General features: G+C 41.3%; 1 protein-coding gene across 6 annotated transcripts in view; it reads right to left on the bottom strand.

Annotated features, from left to right (window-relative positions):
• The window catches only part of VGLL4 (vestigial like family member 4), a 134,814-nt gene that overhangs the window by 93,702 nt on the left and 23,558 nt on the right, over positions 1-17,554 (bottom strand). The window contains exon 1 of one of the 6 annotated variants that reach the window (XM_070738600.1): positions 9,582-9,711. The exons of 3 other annotated variants lie outside the window; for them this stretch is intronic. In XM_070738600.1, the coding sequence (XP_070594701.1) occupies positions 9,582-9,603 (22 nt within the window). In that variant the 5' untranslated portion in view covers positions 9,604-9,711. Of the gene's footprint in view, positions 1-9,581; positions 9,712-17,554 lie in introns of those variants that run through there. 2 more of the 6 variants (XM_070738590.1, XM_070738589.1) reach the window with 2 other exon arrangements.

The raw sequence follows: 17,554 nt of genomic DNA, 5'->3' as shown, positions 1-17,554 counted from the left end.
GGCGGGCGGGTGGCGCTCAGCACCCGGAATCCCGTCTTCTCGCCACCGCCCGAGCTCCCTCCGTAAGGCTTGAAGCTGGACTTGTCCTCGGCGCCGATGTCGCTGAGCTTCAAGGGTGCGCCTTTGGACGTCTCTTTGTCGGCGCCGCTGGACGCTGGAGAGCTTGGAAGAAGGCGACGGGTCCAGGTTGCCGATCAGGAGCAGCCCGAAGACGAGCCGGCCCCTGGTGCCCGGGACAATGTAAGACATACCCCCAAAGTAAGACACAGTGGGGCTTTTGGGGGTAAAAAGATAGTAAGACACTGCCTTACTATCGGGGAAACACGGTAGTAGCAGATATTCCTTGATTTTTCAGAATCCACTTTTGTTGCATAAGGTAATGCTCAGATTTCTGCTCTGGAAGTAGTCAGTTTACTTGTATAAGGCGACTAAATTTCCAAGAAAAGCCTCCTCAGGTAATACTAGGAAGACTAAGGAGGTTTTTTTCTGCAAGAAATTGGGATGGAATTTAACTGGAATGGGTGAGGTATGATTTTCATGGGCAGAAGACATACTTGGTTCCACTCCTAAAATGCCCCGTTTTTCTTACCTATAGCCATAGGCATTGAAAGCTGGGCTTTCTCACAGCAAGGCCTGATAGAGAGGCAGCATATCAGTCTCCCTGGACCTGCCATTTCATAAACAGGCTACCAGGATTCCCAGCAACCCCTGCTCTGCCTTGGTCGGAGCCTGATTCCTTTTTCCTCCTCCCAAACTTTCACCCCTTTTCCTCCGAGTTAGGGACGCTCTCAACCCAATTCCCTGGGCTTCATGTAGAAGTGAGGATCCTCTCTGCCTGAAACCATCTGAAAATGCAATGCGCAGAGCGTGTGGGTGGGGCTACATTCGAAGTATAAGACCCACCCAGATTTTCACCGTCTTTTTTAGGGTGGGTGTGATGCGTCTTATACTCTGAAAAATACAGTATATAAACCAAAAAATCATCTCTTCCCACAAATGACTGTATGACTGTAACTTTGTTGCTTGTATCCTTGCAATTTATATTGACTGGTTCCTAATGAGTTGATTGTTTATTTGAGCCTGGACTTTCATTAAGTGTTGTACCTTATGATTCTTGATGAACGTATATTTTCTTTTATGTACGCTGAGAGCATATGCACCAAGAAAAATTCCTTGTGTGACCAATCACACTTGGCCAACAAAAATCTATTCTATTCTATTCAGCAGTCCACTATTCCCATTAGGCTGGCAGCTATAATATTAAGAGTATACTACAATATGAGCCGAGGTGGCGCAGTGGGTAGAGGCCACTAAAGCTGACTGCTAGATCTGCAGGTCAGCGGTTCAAATCTCATCACTGACTCACCCTTCCATCCTTCCGAGATGGGTAAAATAAGAACCTGGATTATGAGGGCAATATGCTGATTCTGTTAAAAAGTGTTATTGCTAACATGTTGTAAGCCACCCTGTGTCTAAGAAGAAGGGTGGCATAAAAAATAGAATGAATGAATGAATGAATACTAATATATATTACCTGCCTCAATCCTCTGCACTACAGCAGCACCCTAAAATGAATAGCCTTGCATCTTTATAATCGATCCATCAATCACAGCTTGGAACCATAAAGATATATACCAATGTGTAGCAACAAAAACACATTGTAATAATACTGTAGAACTAATCCTGCACTCTCTCACATATAAAAGTCACATCCGTTGCCAGGCAGGCCTTATCCATTTTTCATTCCTAGTGAACTAGATGACACCAACTGACACCTACAGCTAAATACTTACGGTAATTATTTTGATAACCTAAACAATTGACTAAGGAACAAATTACTAAGAAATATGTCATTCCATCTGGATGAAACCAGAAATGACAAACTGGTAATTATCATAGTGAGCCATTTGCTACACAGTCTATTACAGAGATAGGCATAGTTGGCTCTTCTATGACATGTGGACTTAAACTCCCAGAATTCCTGAGCTAGCATGATTGGTTCAGGAATTCTGAGAATTCAAGTCCACAAGTCATAGAAGAGCCAATTTTGCCTACTCCCGGTCTAGTATATTGGCAGGAAGGAAGGAAGGAAGGAAGGACGGTGAGTGGATGGGTAATCTAACTACTTCAATGTAATTCTAGATATATTGGTTATCTGATTAATCTAGACTTGTCTGAAAAAGAAAACACATGGAAACAGTCTAATAGGCTAACTCTCTACATTTGCTTCTTTTAATATTATTCTACTTAATATTTATTTTATTAATCATTTATTTTATCAATAATTAAATATTATTATTTATTATTCTACTTTGAAAATATCTAAAATAGGATTCACGTGTCTATTTTCACTGCCATACTACATGGCATTAAATATTTAAGAACCTGGTTTCGATTAGTACATTGCATTTCAGTTAGTGGAGCAAATGTATCAATTAAAGGCATCCATAATTGCCAAATTTCATACACATATATTAATAAATGTTCATGAAAAAAATTGTGAATCGCCGCCAAGAAGTATCTTTTACAGAACTGAAACTTATTAAATCTCTTTTCTAAGAAGTAATTCCCTGTAGTCTCATAAAATTTTTTGATGAGACTAACCATTGCACAAAAAGCTCAGCTTGAAATGCAATCAATGTCAAACATGTATCATTCCAAACTTTGCTCACTACATGGTTATGTTTCATAATTTATATTTAGTAATAATTTTCATTCATTTTAGGAATTGTCCTCTAAATATTTTGTAGCATTGGTTGTGTGCTTTGTACCCAATAATATAGAACACAGTATATCAGTATTTAAGGACAAACAAGACCAAACAATAATAGCAACACCAATTGCACGAGGTTCGGTCTCTCCTTATTACATTAGACTTTATAATGACTTTTACCTAGTAGATCTTAAGATTTCCCAGGTTTTTAGAATTTTTCTTGGCTGCAGCTATGTGACTAAACTCGAGTGCCAACTCTGAGTAACACTGCATTGTATAATTAAATATACTCTCACTCAAGGAAAAGCTGTAATTTGGTGCAGCACAGGAATTATTACAGGGTTTTTTTTTTAAAAAGGCTGTATCTTTCCCAATATGTTTTAGTACAATACTGTCCCCTACAGGCAACGCTGAAGACATGTGCTTGCTATTAGAAAATACTGTACTGTATATAAATACTGTTAAAAGTTGGCTGCTTTACCTTCATTTGGAAAAAGTTAGCTATGTACCCAGGTGCCTATTTTTGTCTTTGAATTACTGATATCATTTTCTTTATCATTCTATATTTTAGTCTCTAACTTGGTCACAGTATAAATTATCTCTATCAGACAGAAATTGGCAGAAATCTGACCAATAGGAAGTATATTTGCCAAATCATTTCCCCAATGATATACCATAGTTCATACAGATGTAGTATGAAAAAAGAAAAGGCCAGTGATAGTTCTGGACAATATGAGTATTAAAAACAAAGCAAAACAGGCAACTATAATGAGGCTCCTTTCTGAGTTAGGTTGCTCATGAATGAAAACTAAACATTGACACTCATTCCTCAAAAAGGACCTTAAAAAGAACTACAATCAGTCCATCCCCTGGACTCATGACTCCTAAGACACTTTGTACAAAACTATCTTATGCAACAGTTATACCCATTCTTAGATTGAAAGGCTGTACTCAGTCGGTCTAGCCTTACTCATTTCCAGATTGACCCATTGTGATGATTTTCATGCGATGCTGCTCTTAAAAAATATATGGAAGCTTCAGTATATGGAACCATCCATGGTTCTCAGTATACCAAAGTGTACTGCTATGTGAGCCTCATTGGCTCCTAGTCAGTTACTTGTTTCATTTCATTTCATTTCTTCGATTTGTATGCCGCCCCTCTCCGAAGACTCGGGGCGGCTCACAACACAAAATTCATATGCTGGTTGTCACCCTTAAAGACCAATATGGTACAGTGTCAGACTCCCCTGCTTCCAGTGGTTTTGCCAGTCCCATCAAATCAGGCAATACTGGACACATTCCATGCTTCTTCAATGAAGCAACATCACCTAGCAAGGCCAAGAAAGTGGGCATTGAACGAATTATCTTCCCCAAGGCATACCAAGAAATTAATGGAGTCCTATGTATGTGTGTTGCCAGTCTGTGCAGATTGGTTATGCAATTGCACCAGTTTTTAACCTTCTATGCCATAGGACAGCGTTTCCCAACCGGTGTGCCACGGCCCAGTAGTGTGCCGCGAGACATGGCCAGGTGTGCCGCGAGAAGCTCCAGCTGGGCGGGGCGCTGCCGGCACCCCTGCCTGAGTGTCGTCCTGTGGATGGTCTTGGGCTTCACAGTCGCTTCCTAGTTCCCTCTCCTCCCACCGCCTGTGTCTCCCGCCGTCGCCTCCCACCAAGCCGTCGCCCGTTGCCGTGGGTTCCTCGAGTGGGAGCTGCCGCTTCCCTCCGTCCAGCTCAGCCATGCTGCCGTAGAAAGCACAGAGGTTATTGCCACCGCTTCTGCCTCCACTCAGGGAGCCACCGTGGTCACCGCGCCTTTTCCTCTCGCTCAGCTCAACCACGATGGCTGCCTGAGTGGAGGCAGAGGCGGCGGCAATAACCTCTTGGCGGAGGGGAAGCGCTGACGGGCTCTCCTCCTTCCCCACCCCCACGCTTCTCTCCCGCCCTGGCTTTTGCTTCGCCCCATGATTTCCCCGCAATTTCATCCAGGCCACCTCTTGCCTCCTTTTGAACTGCGGGGAAATCTGTGGGCGAAGCAAAAGCCTGGGGCGGGAGAGAAGCGCGGGGGTGGGGAAGGAGGAGAGCCCGTCAGCGCTTCCCCTCCGCCAAGCTGCCTGCTTGTCCTCGCGCCTCGTTGCTACCTCCTGCCTTTTTCCAGGGGCCTTTGGAAGGTACCCAGGGAAGGGGGGTGATTGGGGGTGGCTGCAGCGGCTTCTCGTCCTCCTCATCGGGCTGCTAACGCCCGCCCGGCCCCTCTTGCATGCAGCTGAGGCAGGATTTGGAATGTCGGGGGGTGTGCGTGCGGGCTCCGCATCCCCCTGCCACCCGGAACATTTAAAATAAGAAAAACCTTCGCCGGCCTCCGCAGAGAAGAAAGGAAGAGAGAGAAAGAGAGAGAGAGCAAGAGACATAGCAAGAGAGGCAAAGAGAGAGAGTGAGCAAGAGAGACATAGCAAGAGAGGCAGAGAGAGAGAGAGAGAGACAGAGAAAGAGAAAGAGAGAGAAAGAAAGAGAGCTAGCAAGAGAGAGAGAAAGAGAGACAGAGAAAAAGAAAGAGAGACAGAGAGAGAGAGAGAGAAAGAGATAGCAAGAGAGAGAGAGAGAAAAAGAGAGAGAATGAAAGAGAGATAGCAAGAGAGGCAGAGAGAGCAAGGGAGAGAGAAAGAAATATAGGGAGGGAAGGAGGGAGAGAGAAAGAGAGCAAAAGAGAGAGGAAGAAAGAAAGAGGGATGGAGAAAGAGAAAGAAGGGAAGGAAGGAAGAGAGAGAAAGAGTGAGGGAGAAATAGAGCGAAATGGAGGGGAAAAAATTTTTGTCAAAACTTTTCTTTAGCCACCCCCCCCCCCTTTCAGTGTTCCCCAGAATTTTGAAAATGTGAATAATGTGCCGCGGCTCGAAAAAGGTTGGGAAACACTGCCATAGGAGGACCTAGCAACAGTAACTCATGATTCATTACCGTCAAGTGGAAAACATGCTTTACATGGGGCTATTTGAAAAATGCAAAGGGTCCACTCCAGCTATGTACATACTGGTTCTTAGCACTTGGAGAATAAAATATGGATTCTGCGGGCCCTCCAATAGCTGCCAATTGGCTTCTGTTAAGGAATTACCACTATTACACAAGGTTAAAATCTGACTCAGAAAAGAAGTTACAATTATTCCAGTGAGCTGATACCATCTACACTACCACATCTTCTGCAGATGCAAAACTAGGAAACATTATGAAAATGTATACAAATGAGAATGGCCCTAGGAAGTTATTTGCTTGCTCACCAGTTTCTGTTCATACCACACCCTCACTTTCCATTTAAAATACTTTAGCAATCCAAGAGTCTCTTCATGTAGTAGAACATGTTTGACCTGTAAAGATACAGTGTACTGAAAAGCTAAAAGATACCAAACCGTGAACTAGCATACAATGATGCTCATGTCTGTCTAAACAATTCTAAATGGTACTTCAGGGACAAATCCTCCATTCCTACAATATCCCTTTGCTTCCACTGCTTCTGCAAATATTATTTGACTAATACCTCAAGACATTCAAAACATATCCCTACTTAGTACATTTATTACATTACTCTTCCTTAGTCGTCCTCATGTTAATTCTCCTCTCACCACCATGATTTTCTAGTGTATGGATATAAACAGCTGAGAAATCAAACAAAACAAAACAAAACAAAAGCTCTTTCAAAAATGAGAGAACATTTTTTTAAAAAGGCAGAAGAAATCACAATGCATTTTTAAAATGTTGCTTTTGGAAGACAAAAGGAAAAAAACAACACTCCTGAAATCTTCAACCTGAATTCTTGATTCTGAAGCCTAGAGCATTTGGGGGAAGGTAGGGAGGGGCTCTATTGTAGCAACAACAGGGTACCCACAAGGAAGCTGAGTCAGAGTTCCTCCTGGGGCTAACAAGAATGCAAAGCTAGAGAGAAAACTGCTCTGACAAGTTTGAAACACGCATCACATAAAAGTATTTTCTTCAGAAGTCAGCAAATGCATTGCTTCCACCCCCCAATACATACACACACAATATCCTCTCAACTCTACCAGACTACATCTCTCATACAGAGTTGAGAAGCATTCTCCATGTAAAGACTTCCTCCAAATCAGATTTAAATTCTGCATCCAACTGGTGGCGCAGAGAATCTGAGGCATAAAGAAAGTCAGAGCAATCAAACCTGAGCTGCAAACCTCTGAATATACACTACACATCAGCAAATGTTTTGTTTTCATTTTTAGTATTTCTTTGTTGCCATCTAGTTGTTTTATATATTTTGGCAGTCCAGTTATTATAGACCAAAGGAAAGCATATACTGTAAAACCATCCCAGAGGGGAACGTGGAAAAAAGTAAATATAGAAATACATCCGGAATGGGACTATAATTCACAAATCTAAGAAATCAAGCAGAATATGATTTGTGTTACATTCATTTCCTCTCATATAATCATCACTATCTTGCATGCAAGTCTGTATTTTTTCTTATGTAACAATAATAATAACAACAGAGTTGGAAGGGATCTTAGAAGTCTTCTAGTCCAACCCCATGCTTAGCAAGGCGATCCTACACTACTTCAGAGAAATGGTTATCCAATATCTTCTTAAAAACTTCCAGTGTTGGAACATTCACAACTTCTGGAGGCAAGCCGTTCCAATGATCAATTGTTCTGTCAGGAATTTTCTTCTTAATTCTAAGTTGCTTCCCTCCTTAATTAGTTTCCACCCATTGCTTTATGATCTACCCTCAGGAGCTTTGGAAAAGAGCCTGACTCCCTCTTCTTTGTGGCAAACCCAGAGATATTGCAACACTGCTATCATGTGTCACGTAGTTCTTCTTTTCATTAATTAGACATACCCAGTTTCTGCAACCATTCTACATGTTTTAGCCTCCAGTCCCCAAACACCCTTGTTGCTCTTATCTGCACTCTTTCAAGAATCTCCACATCCTTTTTACATTGTGGTGACCAAAACTGAATGCAGTATTCCAAGTCTGGTCTTACCAAGATATTATATAGTAGTATTAACACTTCACCTGATCTTGACTCTATCCCTCTGTTAATGAAGCTTAGAATTGTGTTGGCCTTTTTGACAGCTGCTGCACACTGCTGGCTCATATTTAAATGGATGTCCACTAGGACTCCAAGAACCCTCTCACAGTTACTCCTGTTGAGCAAGTTATCACATATACTGTACCTGTGCATTTTGTTTTTGTTGCCTAAATGTAGAACCTTACTTTTTTCACCATTGAATTTCATCTTTTTTGATAGCGCCCAATGTTCACGTCTGTCAATATCGTTCTCTATCTTCTTCCGGAGAATTGGCTATTCCTGCCAGTTTGGTGTCATCTGCAAATTTGATGAATTCCCCATCTATCCCTTCATCCAAGTCATTGATGAAGATATATATATTTCAGTTGTCAGTCTCATCCCACCAGGTTTCCATAATGGCAACTATATCATATCTTCCCTTGTTTACTTGAATTTCTAATTCACCCTGTTTATTTCCCATACTCTGTGCATTGGTGTATAGACATTTAATTCCATTTTGATTGACCTTGTGTTCACTGTCTACATGACCTGTGCTGTGCCTGACTGCCCCTGCTTTCTTGCTACCTGTTTGATTAGTACACATGATATGGCATTCACTATTAAATGTTTGACTTGGCTTGACAGCAGGGCTGATAAACGTACCCACACATGTATCTATGTTGCATGCACTGTTAACCATATTAATTTTAGATTGCTGGGGACAGAAATGTTCTGTTTCAATTAAATATCTGTCCTGGCTCTTCAGTTTAATGTTTAACCTGGAAATATGTGAATTTATTTCTTTGATGCATGCAAACCAACCCTTTTGTATAGTTTTTCATTGGACCAGCTGAAGACACCATGATTAATAAAACAAAAGCCTCCCCTTTTATACCACCCCTTTAGCCACACATTAAACTCTACTACATGTAGGCCTTTCACTTTTTATTGTTGTTGTTGTTGCTATTGTTGTTGTTGTTGTTGTTGTTGTTATTATTATTATTATTATTATTATTATTATTATTATTATTATTATTACTTCTATGCCTCCCTTCTTGAAGCAGCTCATATAAAGGTAAAATCTCTGAAAAGGTTATACTAATTAGGTTATACTACTAAGTTCATTCCCCAAGCTCTGGAAGTCATTTTGCACAGAAAGTACATCTTTTGGGGGCAGATCATTTGTGCCAAGATGTATATTAGCATCAACATCACAGTCCTTACTGACATTCTTGTCTATCTTAAAAATATGCCTTTTGTCTCTGCTGGCAGTAGCACCTGGCAGACACCTGACCTCTTTCAAAACCTTGGTAGCCTTTCCTAAATGTTCATTCCTTACAATTGAAGGTGGCTTCTCTTTTTTGGTTACCTTGCTACCTTGGTACTGATGTGTACCGCTAATACCTGATACACTGAGCTGTCATTTTAGTGTCCCTATTAAGGTCAGCAAGGGCACTATATCTGTTACACTGAGACACAGCAAAAGCTTTGTGTTTGTGGTTCACAGCTCTCACCCTGCCAGATTCAACAGTTGTCCATACTGCCCATCTCCTGCAGGATCTTTGTTGTAGAGGGGGCTGATAGTGGGGCAGCTCAATAGAGTGGAATGGCTGAATTGGGCACCTAATTTCTGCTTGCAGAGCACAGATGAAAGATTCTAGATTTGTACACGTAGACTAATAATTTGTTTACAAAAAGAACACATTTGAAAATTTGAAAAGAGTACTTTGAAACACAGATGCAAAACAAGTATTACATTGAAGTAAGCCAGTCATTTTGAAATAAAATAAAATCACAATCTTAAGTGCACTAACCCTGAATACATTGCTATTTTTCACTTACAGTTGTATGATTTGTGTGCCATTAGGCACACTGGCCTCTACCTTTCTCCTGGTTCTCTCACTCAGACTTCCAACTGCCAGCCAGTAACTCCACCCCCAGCTTCTGAGAGTTTAAACAGCCAGTAACTCCAAGTGAGTTTAAACAGCCAGTAACTCCACCCCCAGCTTCTGAGAGTTTAAACAGCCAGTAACTCCACCCCCAGTTTCTGAGAGTTTAAACAGCCAGTAACTCCAAGTGAGTTTAAACAGCCAGTAACTCCACCCCCAGCTTCTGAGAGTTTAAACAGCCAGAAACTCCAAGTGAGTTTAAACAGCCAGTAACTCCACCTCCAGCTTCTGAGAGTTTAAACAGCCAGTAACTCCACCCCCAGCTTCTGAGAGTTTAAACAGCCAGTAACTCCAAGTGAGTTTAAACAGCCAGTAACTCCACCCCCAGCTTCTGAGAGTTTAAACAGCCAGTAACTCCACCCCCAGTTTATGAGAGTTTAAACAGCCAGTAACTCCAAGTGAGTTTAAACAGCCAGTAACTCCACCCCCAGCTTCTGAGAGTTTAAACAGCCAGAAACTCCAAGTGAGTTTAAACAGCCAGTAACTCCACCTCCAGCTTCTGAGAGTTTAAACAGCCAGTAACTCCACCCCCAGCTTCTGAGAGTTTAAACAGCCAGTAACTCCAAGTGAGTTTAAACAGCCAGTAACTCCACCCCCAGCTTCTGAGAGTTTAAACAGCCAGTAACTCCACCCCCAGTTTCTGAGAGTTTAAACAGCCAGTAACTCCAAGTGAGTTTAAACAGCCAATAACTCCACCCCCAGCTTCTGAGAGTTTAAACAGCCAGAAACTCCAAGTGAGTTTAAACAGCCAGTAACTCCACCTCCAGCTTCTGAGAGTTTAAACAGCCAGTAACTCCACCCCCAGTTTCTGAGAGTTTAAACAGCCAGTAACTCCACCCCCAGCTTCTGAGAGTTTAAACAGCCAGTAACTCCAAGTGAGTTTAAACAGCCAGTAACTCCACCCCCAGCTTCTGAGAGTTTAAACAGCCAGCAACTCCAAGTGAGTTTAAACAGCCAGTAACTCCACCCCCAGCTTCTGAGAGTTTAAACAGCCAGTAACTCCAAGTGAGTTTAAACAGCCAGTAACTCCACCCCCAGTTTCTGAGAGTTTAAACAGCCAGTAACTCCAAGTGAGTTTAAACAGCCACTAACTCCACCCCCAGTTTCTGAGAGTTTAAACAGCCAGTAACTCCAAGTGAGTTTAAACAGCCATTAACTCCACCCCCAGCTTCTGAGAGTTTAAACAGCCAGTAACTCCAAGTGAGTTTAAACAGCCAGTAACTCCACCCCCAGCTTCTGAGAGTTTAAACAGCCAGTAACTCCAAGTGAGTTTAAACAGCCAGTAACTCCACCCCCAGTTTCTGTAAAAGCAAGACTTCTTTGGGTTATAACAGCGCCTCCCCAAAAAAGCTATTTACAATCTGAAGTTCTGATAGACAGCCTCCACAGGGTCACATGACTGCATTTTGGTTACTCAGCAATTTGACCACATTTATGGCCATTTCCAATATCTGGTAATGACATGACTGATTTTTACTTGTAGTTTCTGGCAAAACCACCCCATATCAAAAAATAGGTTCACTTAACAACCATGTCACTTGCTTTATGATTGCTGCAAAACAGGTTGCAAAATCAGATGTGTCATATCGGTGGCCTGCTTAACAACTGTCATAATTTACAACCATAATTTAGCCTGCAATAAGAATCGTAAATCGAGAACTACCTGTGGAAATCTTAATTAAGCAAACACAAATAAAAATCCAGAAACATATTTTTTGACTTTGTAAATATCACGAAAAATTACAGATGCCCATAGAGCAATACAACTGACTAACTCCTGGAGTAGCAAAATGACTAAGGTATCTTTACCAAAGCTATAAATGCAACAACTTCCAGCAAATTACTACCATAAGGAACCTCATTTATGGTAGTTACTAAATAGATTGTTAACACTGATTTTAACTGTCTTTTAGCTGCTGATATTGCAAAATACGGTAATTAGAAAAAGGGAAAGCATAAGAACTAATACCTTAGTAAAAACTGTCATTCATTCATTCACTCATTCATTCATTTTATATGCCGCTCATTCCAAAACAGACTCATTATATCGTTATAAATTATATCATAGAGTGGTATAAAATAATAAAAGTAACCATCACTGCTCTTACTTTTAAACTTTCTTTCATATAAATAATCCCATGCTAAATATTTCTATATGTGGCTGAATTCATGAATAAAAGATCACATTATAAGAGTTAGGAAAGACATATGAAATCTTTAAAATATTATATTAGACAGCTCTGAGACATGCAATATCACACATGGATGACAATACCAGTACAGAGTTGACTGTAAACTCTACAAAGCAAAATGCAGGAGTTGTATTCAGTCACCCCAAACAGATCACAAGAGCTACCAAATTTCTAACTTAACTTAAACTATAGAAAACAAATAAAATTACTGGGCCAACAATATTGTAGCAATTAGGGAAATATTACCTTTAAAGCAGGAATGAAATGCTCCCAATTAACTCATACCTGTGCATGCAAGAACGCTTTGCGCATGCAGAGGGTAAAAGAACCCAAATGGTGGTATCCAGGCAAGTAAGCAGAGCTTCATGCTGCCTTCGCTACAGACTCTCCAATGACTGACAGGCACGAGTGAACGGAGAGCATTTCACCCCTGCTTTAAAGGACTATATTTGATATGTGAATAGCTAAGCTGAAATTTGTGCCATAATTAAAAGTGAAGAAAAATACTTCAAAGTGCGAAAAGCAACAGAAGACAAAATTACAAAAACCACTGCAAATAAACACTTGGTCCAACTAAGTGTTGAATGTTAGGTAGTGGAAAATGCGGCAACATGATATGGTTTATCCTCTTTTATACATATTGGATCTGAGATATTCCAGAGAAAGCATGTCCAACCTGCAGCTCACAGGCTGCAAGCAGCCTTACACAGCTAGAAACATCACAAACTTTTAATAGCAATAGCAATAACACTTAGACTTACCCCATTTCTTCCAAAATAAGACATCCTCTGATAATAAGCCCAACTGGGCTTTTGAGTGCATGGCAATAAGGCCAAGCACTTATTTAAGTATTCAAAAAAATATAAGATAGGGTCTTATTTTGGGAAAACACAGTATATAACCGCTTCACAGTGCTTTCTGGCCCTTTCTAAGTGGTTTGCAGAGTCAACATATTGTCCCCAACAATCTGGATGCTCATTTTACCGACCTCAGAAGGATGAAAGTCTGAGTTAACCTTTAGCCTGGTGAGATTCAAAGTGCTGCACACGAGGACCAGCTGATCATCATGCGCGCATGCGACAAACCCAGACAAGGAACGGATGCCGCCGCAAAGGCCAGGCAATATGGTTCTGCGTGCCACTTTGGGCACATATGCCATAGGTTCGCCATCACAGTTCTAGAGGCTCCTGTGTACTAAGCTGGATATTAAACTAGATCTCTTCTAATACGTCTAATTCTACTACTCTAAGCAATATGCAATTATATTTAAATAGATAATGAAAGAAATTGCACAATGATGAAATTGTTACGGACAAGATTATAAATAAAAGAACACTCTCATAAAAAGATTTATTTATTTATTTATTTATTTATTTATTTATTTATTTATTAGATTTGTATGCCGCCCCTCTCTGTCTTTGAGCAATTATCAAAGACAAAAAAGACAATTTATTAAAGAAGGAAACTACAAAGAGATGACTTGAATATACTGAATAAATATACCTCAAATTATGATGATGATGATGATGATGATGTGTCAAATTTTTCAACTTTACATTTCCAAACATTAAGGGTGCTCAAATGTTGTAAGCTCCCATGCCTTTGGGAGTATTAAGATATTTTGGTTACTTTAATATAATTAAGATGTGCTTTGTAAATAACTACATAAACATTATAACTTTTTAACATTTTGTTTGTTTCATTTTACAGGTTCAGTGGTCTTTCTCTTTTTGTTAAACATTATTTTGTGTGAGAGTGTTAATACTATTGGCCTCCTGTGAGTGTGATAACTTTATCTGTAATGGCTTCTTTAAAAAGAACAAGACTGGGAACATTCACTCATATGAGCAACCTAACTGGGACTGGCAAAGACTTGTTACCTTTGAACTCCCAATACTACAAAGCATTCTCAGACATGGGCTTCTGTTAAGAGAACAAAGTAGTGATGATGCTAGAAACTACCCAGCAGCTGGTATTGCAAGAGACATACTGTATATTCAAAAGTGCTTGAAAAGTGGAAACAAAAGAACAGTTCTTTTGTGATCCTTATTTTAAATTCACAAGCAACAATCTTGAACAAGATCCAAGAGAGCTGAATCAAGCCAAAGATATATCTTTTGGTAGAGAAAAGCTAGATGTCAAAGAGAATTTCACTGAAACTTGAGAAACTGTTTGACATCCTCAACTGCAAGTGTCAAATTGTTCTGTGTGCTGAATTCGACTGTCCTGTTTGCAAAAAAGCTCACATTAACTGTACCTGCCCTAAGGAGACGAAGATACCACTAAAGGAACTTGCTTTTGTTAATGGTCAGAGAGACAAGATTGGTTCTTTTGGATCTCACCAGATTGGTTTGCCAGAAGTACCTGAGCAAAAATAATTAGTCAAAAGGCAAAAGCAACAAGATGATGAGAGAAGCAGAGAAGTATTCCAATCGTCGCTTATTATGAAAATGAAGGACAAAAGACTGATGATGAAGATGAAGAGGAATGTGATGGAAGTCATGAAGAGGCCTTAGACCAAACATACATGCCTTCTACCTCAAAAGAAAATATAGAACGCAATAGATTAGAAATAGCAAATATTGCTATGCAGAACATAAGCTATGGTGTTGATTTATGGGCCATTACCACAACTGTCTTCACAGATGCTGGTTTGATCACCAAAGAAACCTGTAGTTGCCTCAATAAAGTCAAGAGAGCTCAGGAAAAAATATGAAATCCCCTAGATCAGGGGTAGACAAAGTTCTATGACTTGTAGACTTCAACTCCCAGAGTTCCTGAGCCAATCATGCTAGCTCAGGAATTCTGGGAATTGAAGTCCGCATGTCATAGAAGTGCCAACTTTGCCTAACTCTGCCCTAGATCAAGAATTTGATGAGCTCTGTAAGAAGAGTGAAATAAAATGTATCTTCTTCGACAACCATATCAATGCAAGTAAAGTCATGCTGAAATCTAACAGTTCAGATCAATAATTCCCTAGTACTATTATTATCCTGTGTACAGTGAGCGACTCCAGAGAAAGGCTCAAAATCAGGAAAACCTGCTCCAAGTGATTGCAGATAATCAAAAAGAAAGGCAGTGACAAAAGCTTGAAGGCCATTGGAGGAGTTTCTACAAATGTTAATACTGGCTACGAAGGTGGTGCCATGCACTGGGGAAAGGTCGAGCTTGGCCGGAAGTGGAATTGATTGGTGTGTGCACTCCACACGAATAGGTTAGCCCTACAACACCAATCACAGAATTAGATGGAAAGATCTTGCCTAACAACACATGGGCAGGTAAAATTGGCAAAAGAACTTGACACTTGATTCTTCATTCACCAGAGTTTCAATTTCACTGAACAACAATATTGTAAAGGATTTCTCTACTCATAAAGTGTATGGATATAGGATCACACAGAGTATAACAGATCTGGATCTTCTGGAAATTGGCCCTGTGAGGCATTCATGCCAGTTGACAACTGCAAATAGGCTTTATGAAATATGGGTTTCAAAACATGGCTTTAACTCACTATTTCTGCCTACCTGCTATCTGCAGGCAGAGTTCCAGGTCCCTTCTCTAAATATTGTCATCTAGTGCAGTGTTTCCCAACCTTGGCAACTTGAAGATATTTGGACTTCAACTCCCAGAATTCCCCAGCCAGCGAATGCTGGCTGGGGAATTCTGGGAGTTGAAGTCCAAATATCTTCAAGTTGCCAAGGTTGGGAAACACTGATCTAGTGAGACCAAGGAATCATGTCTTTTCTGTCACTGCTTCCGTTCTCTGGAACAGTTTCCCCCCAGTAATACAGATCGGGCCCTCTCTCCTGGCTTTGGTCCCAGGTCTTGGGTGTGTGTGTGTCTATGTCCTCAATACAAAACAAAACAGATTTAATAATCAGGCTCAAATCAGGGCCTTTAAACTGGGGCACCATTGGAAGAGCTGAAGGACCAGGTTAAAGAGAGATCATCATAGAGAAAATCTATCTATGTGATCACTAAGAGTCAATGACCTGATGGCATGCAATTGATCAATCAATGTTCTTAATTTTTAATATTCTGTTCTATTAAAATCAGACTAGAATAGTAGAGTAGAATTCTTTATTGGCCAAGTGTGATTGGACACACAAGGAATTTGTCTTTGGTGCATATGCTCTTAGTGTACATTTAAAAAAGATACATTTGTCAAGAATCCATGAGGCACAATACTTAATGATTGCCATAGGGTACAAATAGGCAATCAGGAAACAATCAAGATTAATATAAATCTTAAGGATGCAAGCAACAAGTTACAGTCTACAGTCACAGATGGGAGGAATGGTTGATAGGAATGATGAAGAGACCAATAGTAATAGTAATGCAGCTTTAGTGAATAGTTTGACAGTGATGAGGGAATTATTTGTTTAGCAAAGTGATGGCGTTTGGGGGGGGGAAACTGTTCTTGTGTCAAGTTGTCTTGTGTGCAGTGCTCTATAGTATTGTCATTTTGAGGATAGGAGTTGAAACAATTTATGTCCAGGATGAGAGGGGTCAGTAAATATTTTCACGGCCCTCTTTTTGACTTGTGTAGTATACAGGTCTTCAGTGGAAGGCAGGTTGGCAGCAATTGTTTTTTCTGCAGGTTTTATTATCCTCTGAAGTCTGTGTCTGTCTTGTTGGGTTGCAGAACTGCACTAATAGTGAAGGTAAAGCTTAAGTATTCTGGATTACAAAGAGAAAAATCCCGGAGAAGATATTAAGGACTGGAAAAATTGAAGGTTGGAAGAAAACTAAGTAATAACATATTTTCCTAGATGACACAAGTACAAATTTATAAGGACTCAACGAATCTGTTACAGACAAAGTGTCAAAATTGCACCCATGAAGAGATTGAGGTTACTGAGTAACTACAATAATAGTAAATCCATATCTTTGTGAGATACTGTAAGAGTCTTTACAATGGTGTGAGAATATTGATGGGTGAATATATTTGCTGAACTTTGCTCCACTGTTAAGCAAATATGAATGACACATAATAGCGCCGGCGGACTTACCCATCGGCGGTGTTTGCAGGAGGGCCGGGCAGACACCGGACTCCTGGTGGCCGCCATCTTGGGTCTCGGCCGAAGTCTTGCGAGGCGAGACTTCGGCCGAGAGTCAGGCCGACGTGGCCTGACTGCTGACAGGTCCGGGCGGGACTTGCCGGCCCTATTTAAGGGCGCGCAGGCCCGGGCTCAGCCTTTTCGCCCGGACCATTGCAGCTGAGCAGACACTCGGCTGAGTGCCTGCTTGGGGTAGCCATTTTGGACGGCCTCGTGTTGCGGCCGTCATTTTGGCTTCGGCGAAAAGAGTGCTTATAGCACGGCGGGAGCCGTTTTGGATTGCGGAGCCAGCATCGGCTGGTCTCCGCCTCCGGTTTGCTCGCTCCGGTTTCCCCCGGGATCGGGGGGTCGTGGGGGGTGCCCGTTGGGTGGCGCGGCTTGGCGCTTCCCTCCTGGGGGGGGTATTCGGCGGCTCTACACAGGGGCATTCACCCAGGGTGGGCTATCTCCTCTCTGGGCCCTTAATAAAGGGGGTGGGCAGTGAGGCTTCGCTGCCACCGCTGGGGGGTTGGCCTGCCGAGGGGCCTCCCCTGGTAAGGCCTGGGGGATTGGTGTCGGCCTTGCTTCCCAGCAAGAGCTCTTTGGTTGAAGGGTAGTATAAAAAGATATAGGAG

This window comes from Erythrolamprus reginae, chromosome 2 (genome assembly GCF_031021105.1).
Source record: "Erythrolamprus reginae isolate rEryReg1 chromosome 2, rEryReg1.hap1, whole genome shotgun sequence".
NCBI classification, from domain to species: Eukaryota; Metazoa; Chordata; class Lepidosauria; order Squamata; family Dipsadidae; genus Erythrolamprus; species Erythrolamprus reginae.
Note: the sequence above shows the minus strand (reverse complement) of the source record. Positions and strands in the feature narration are given on the sequence as shown.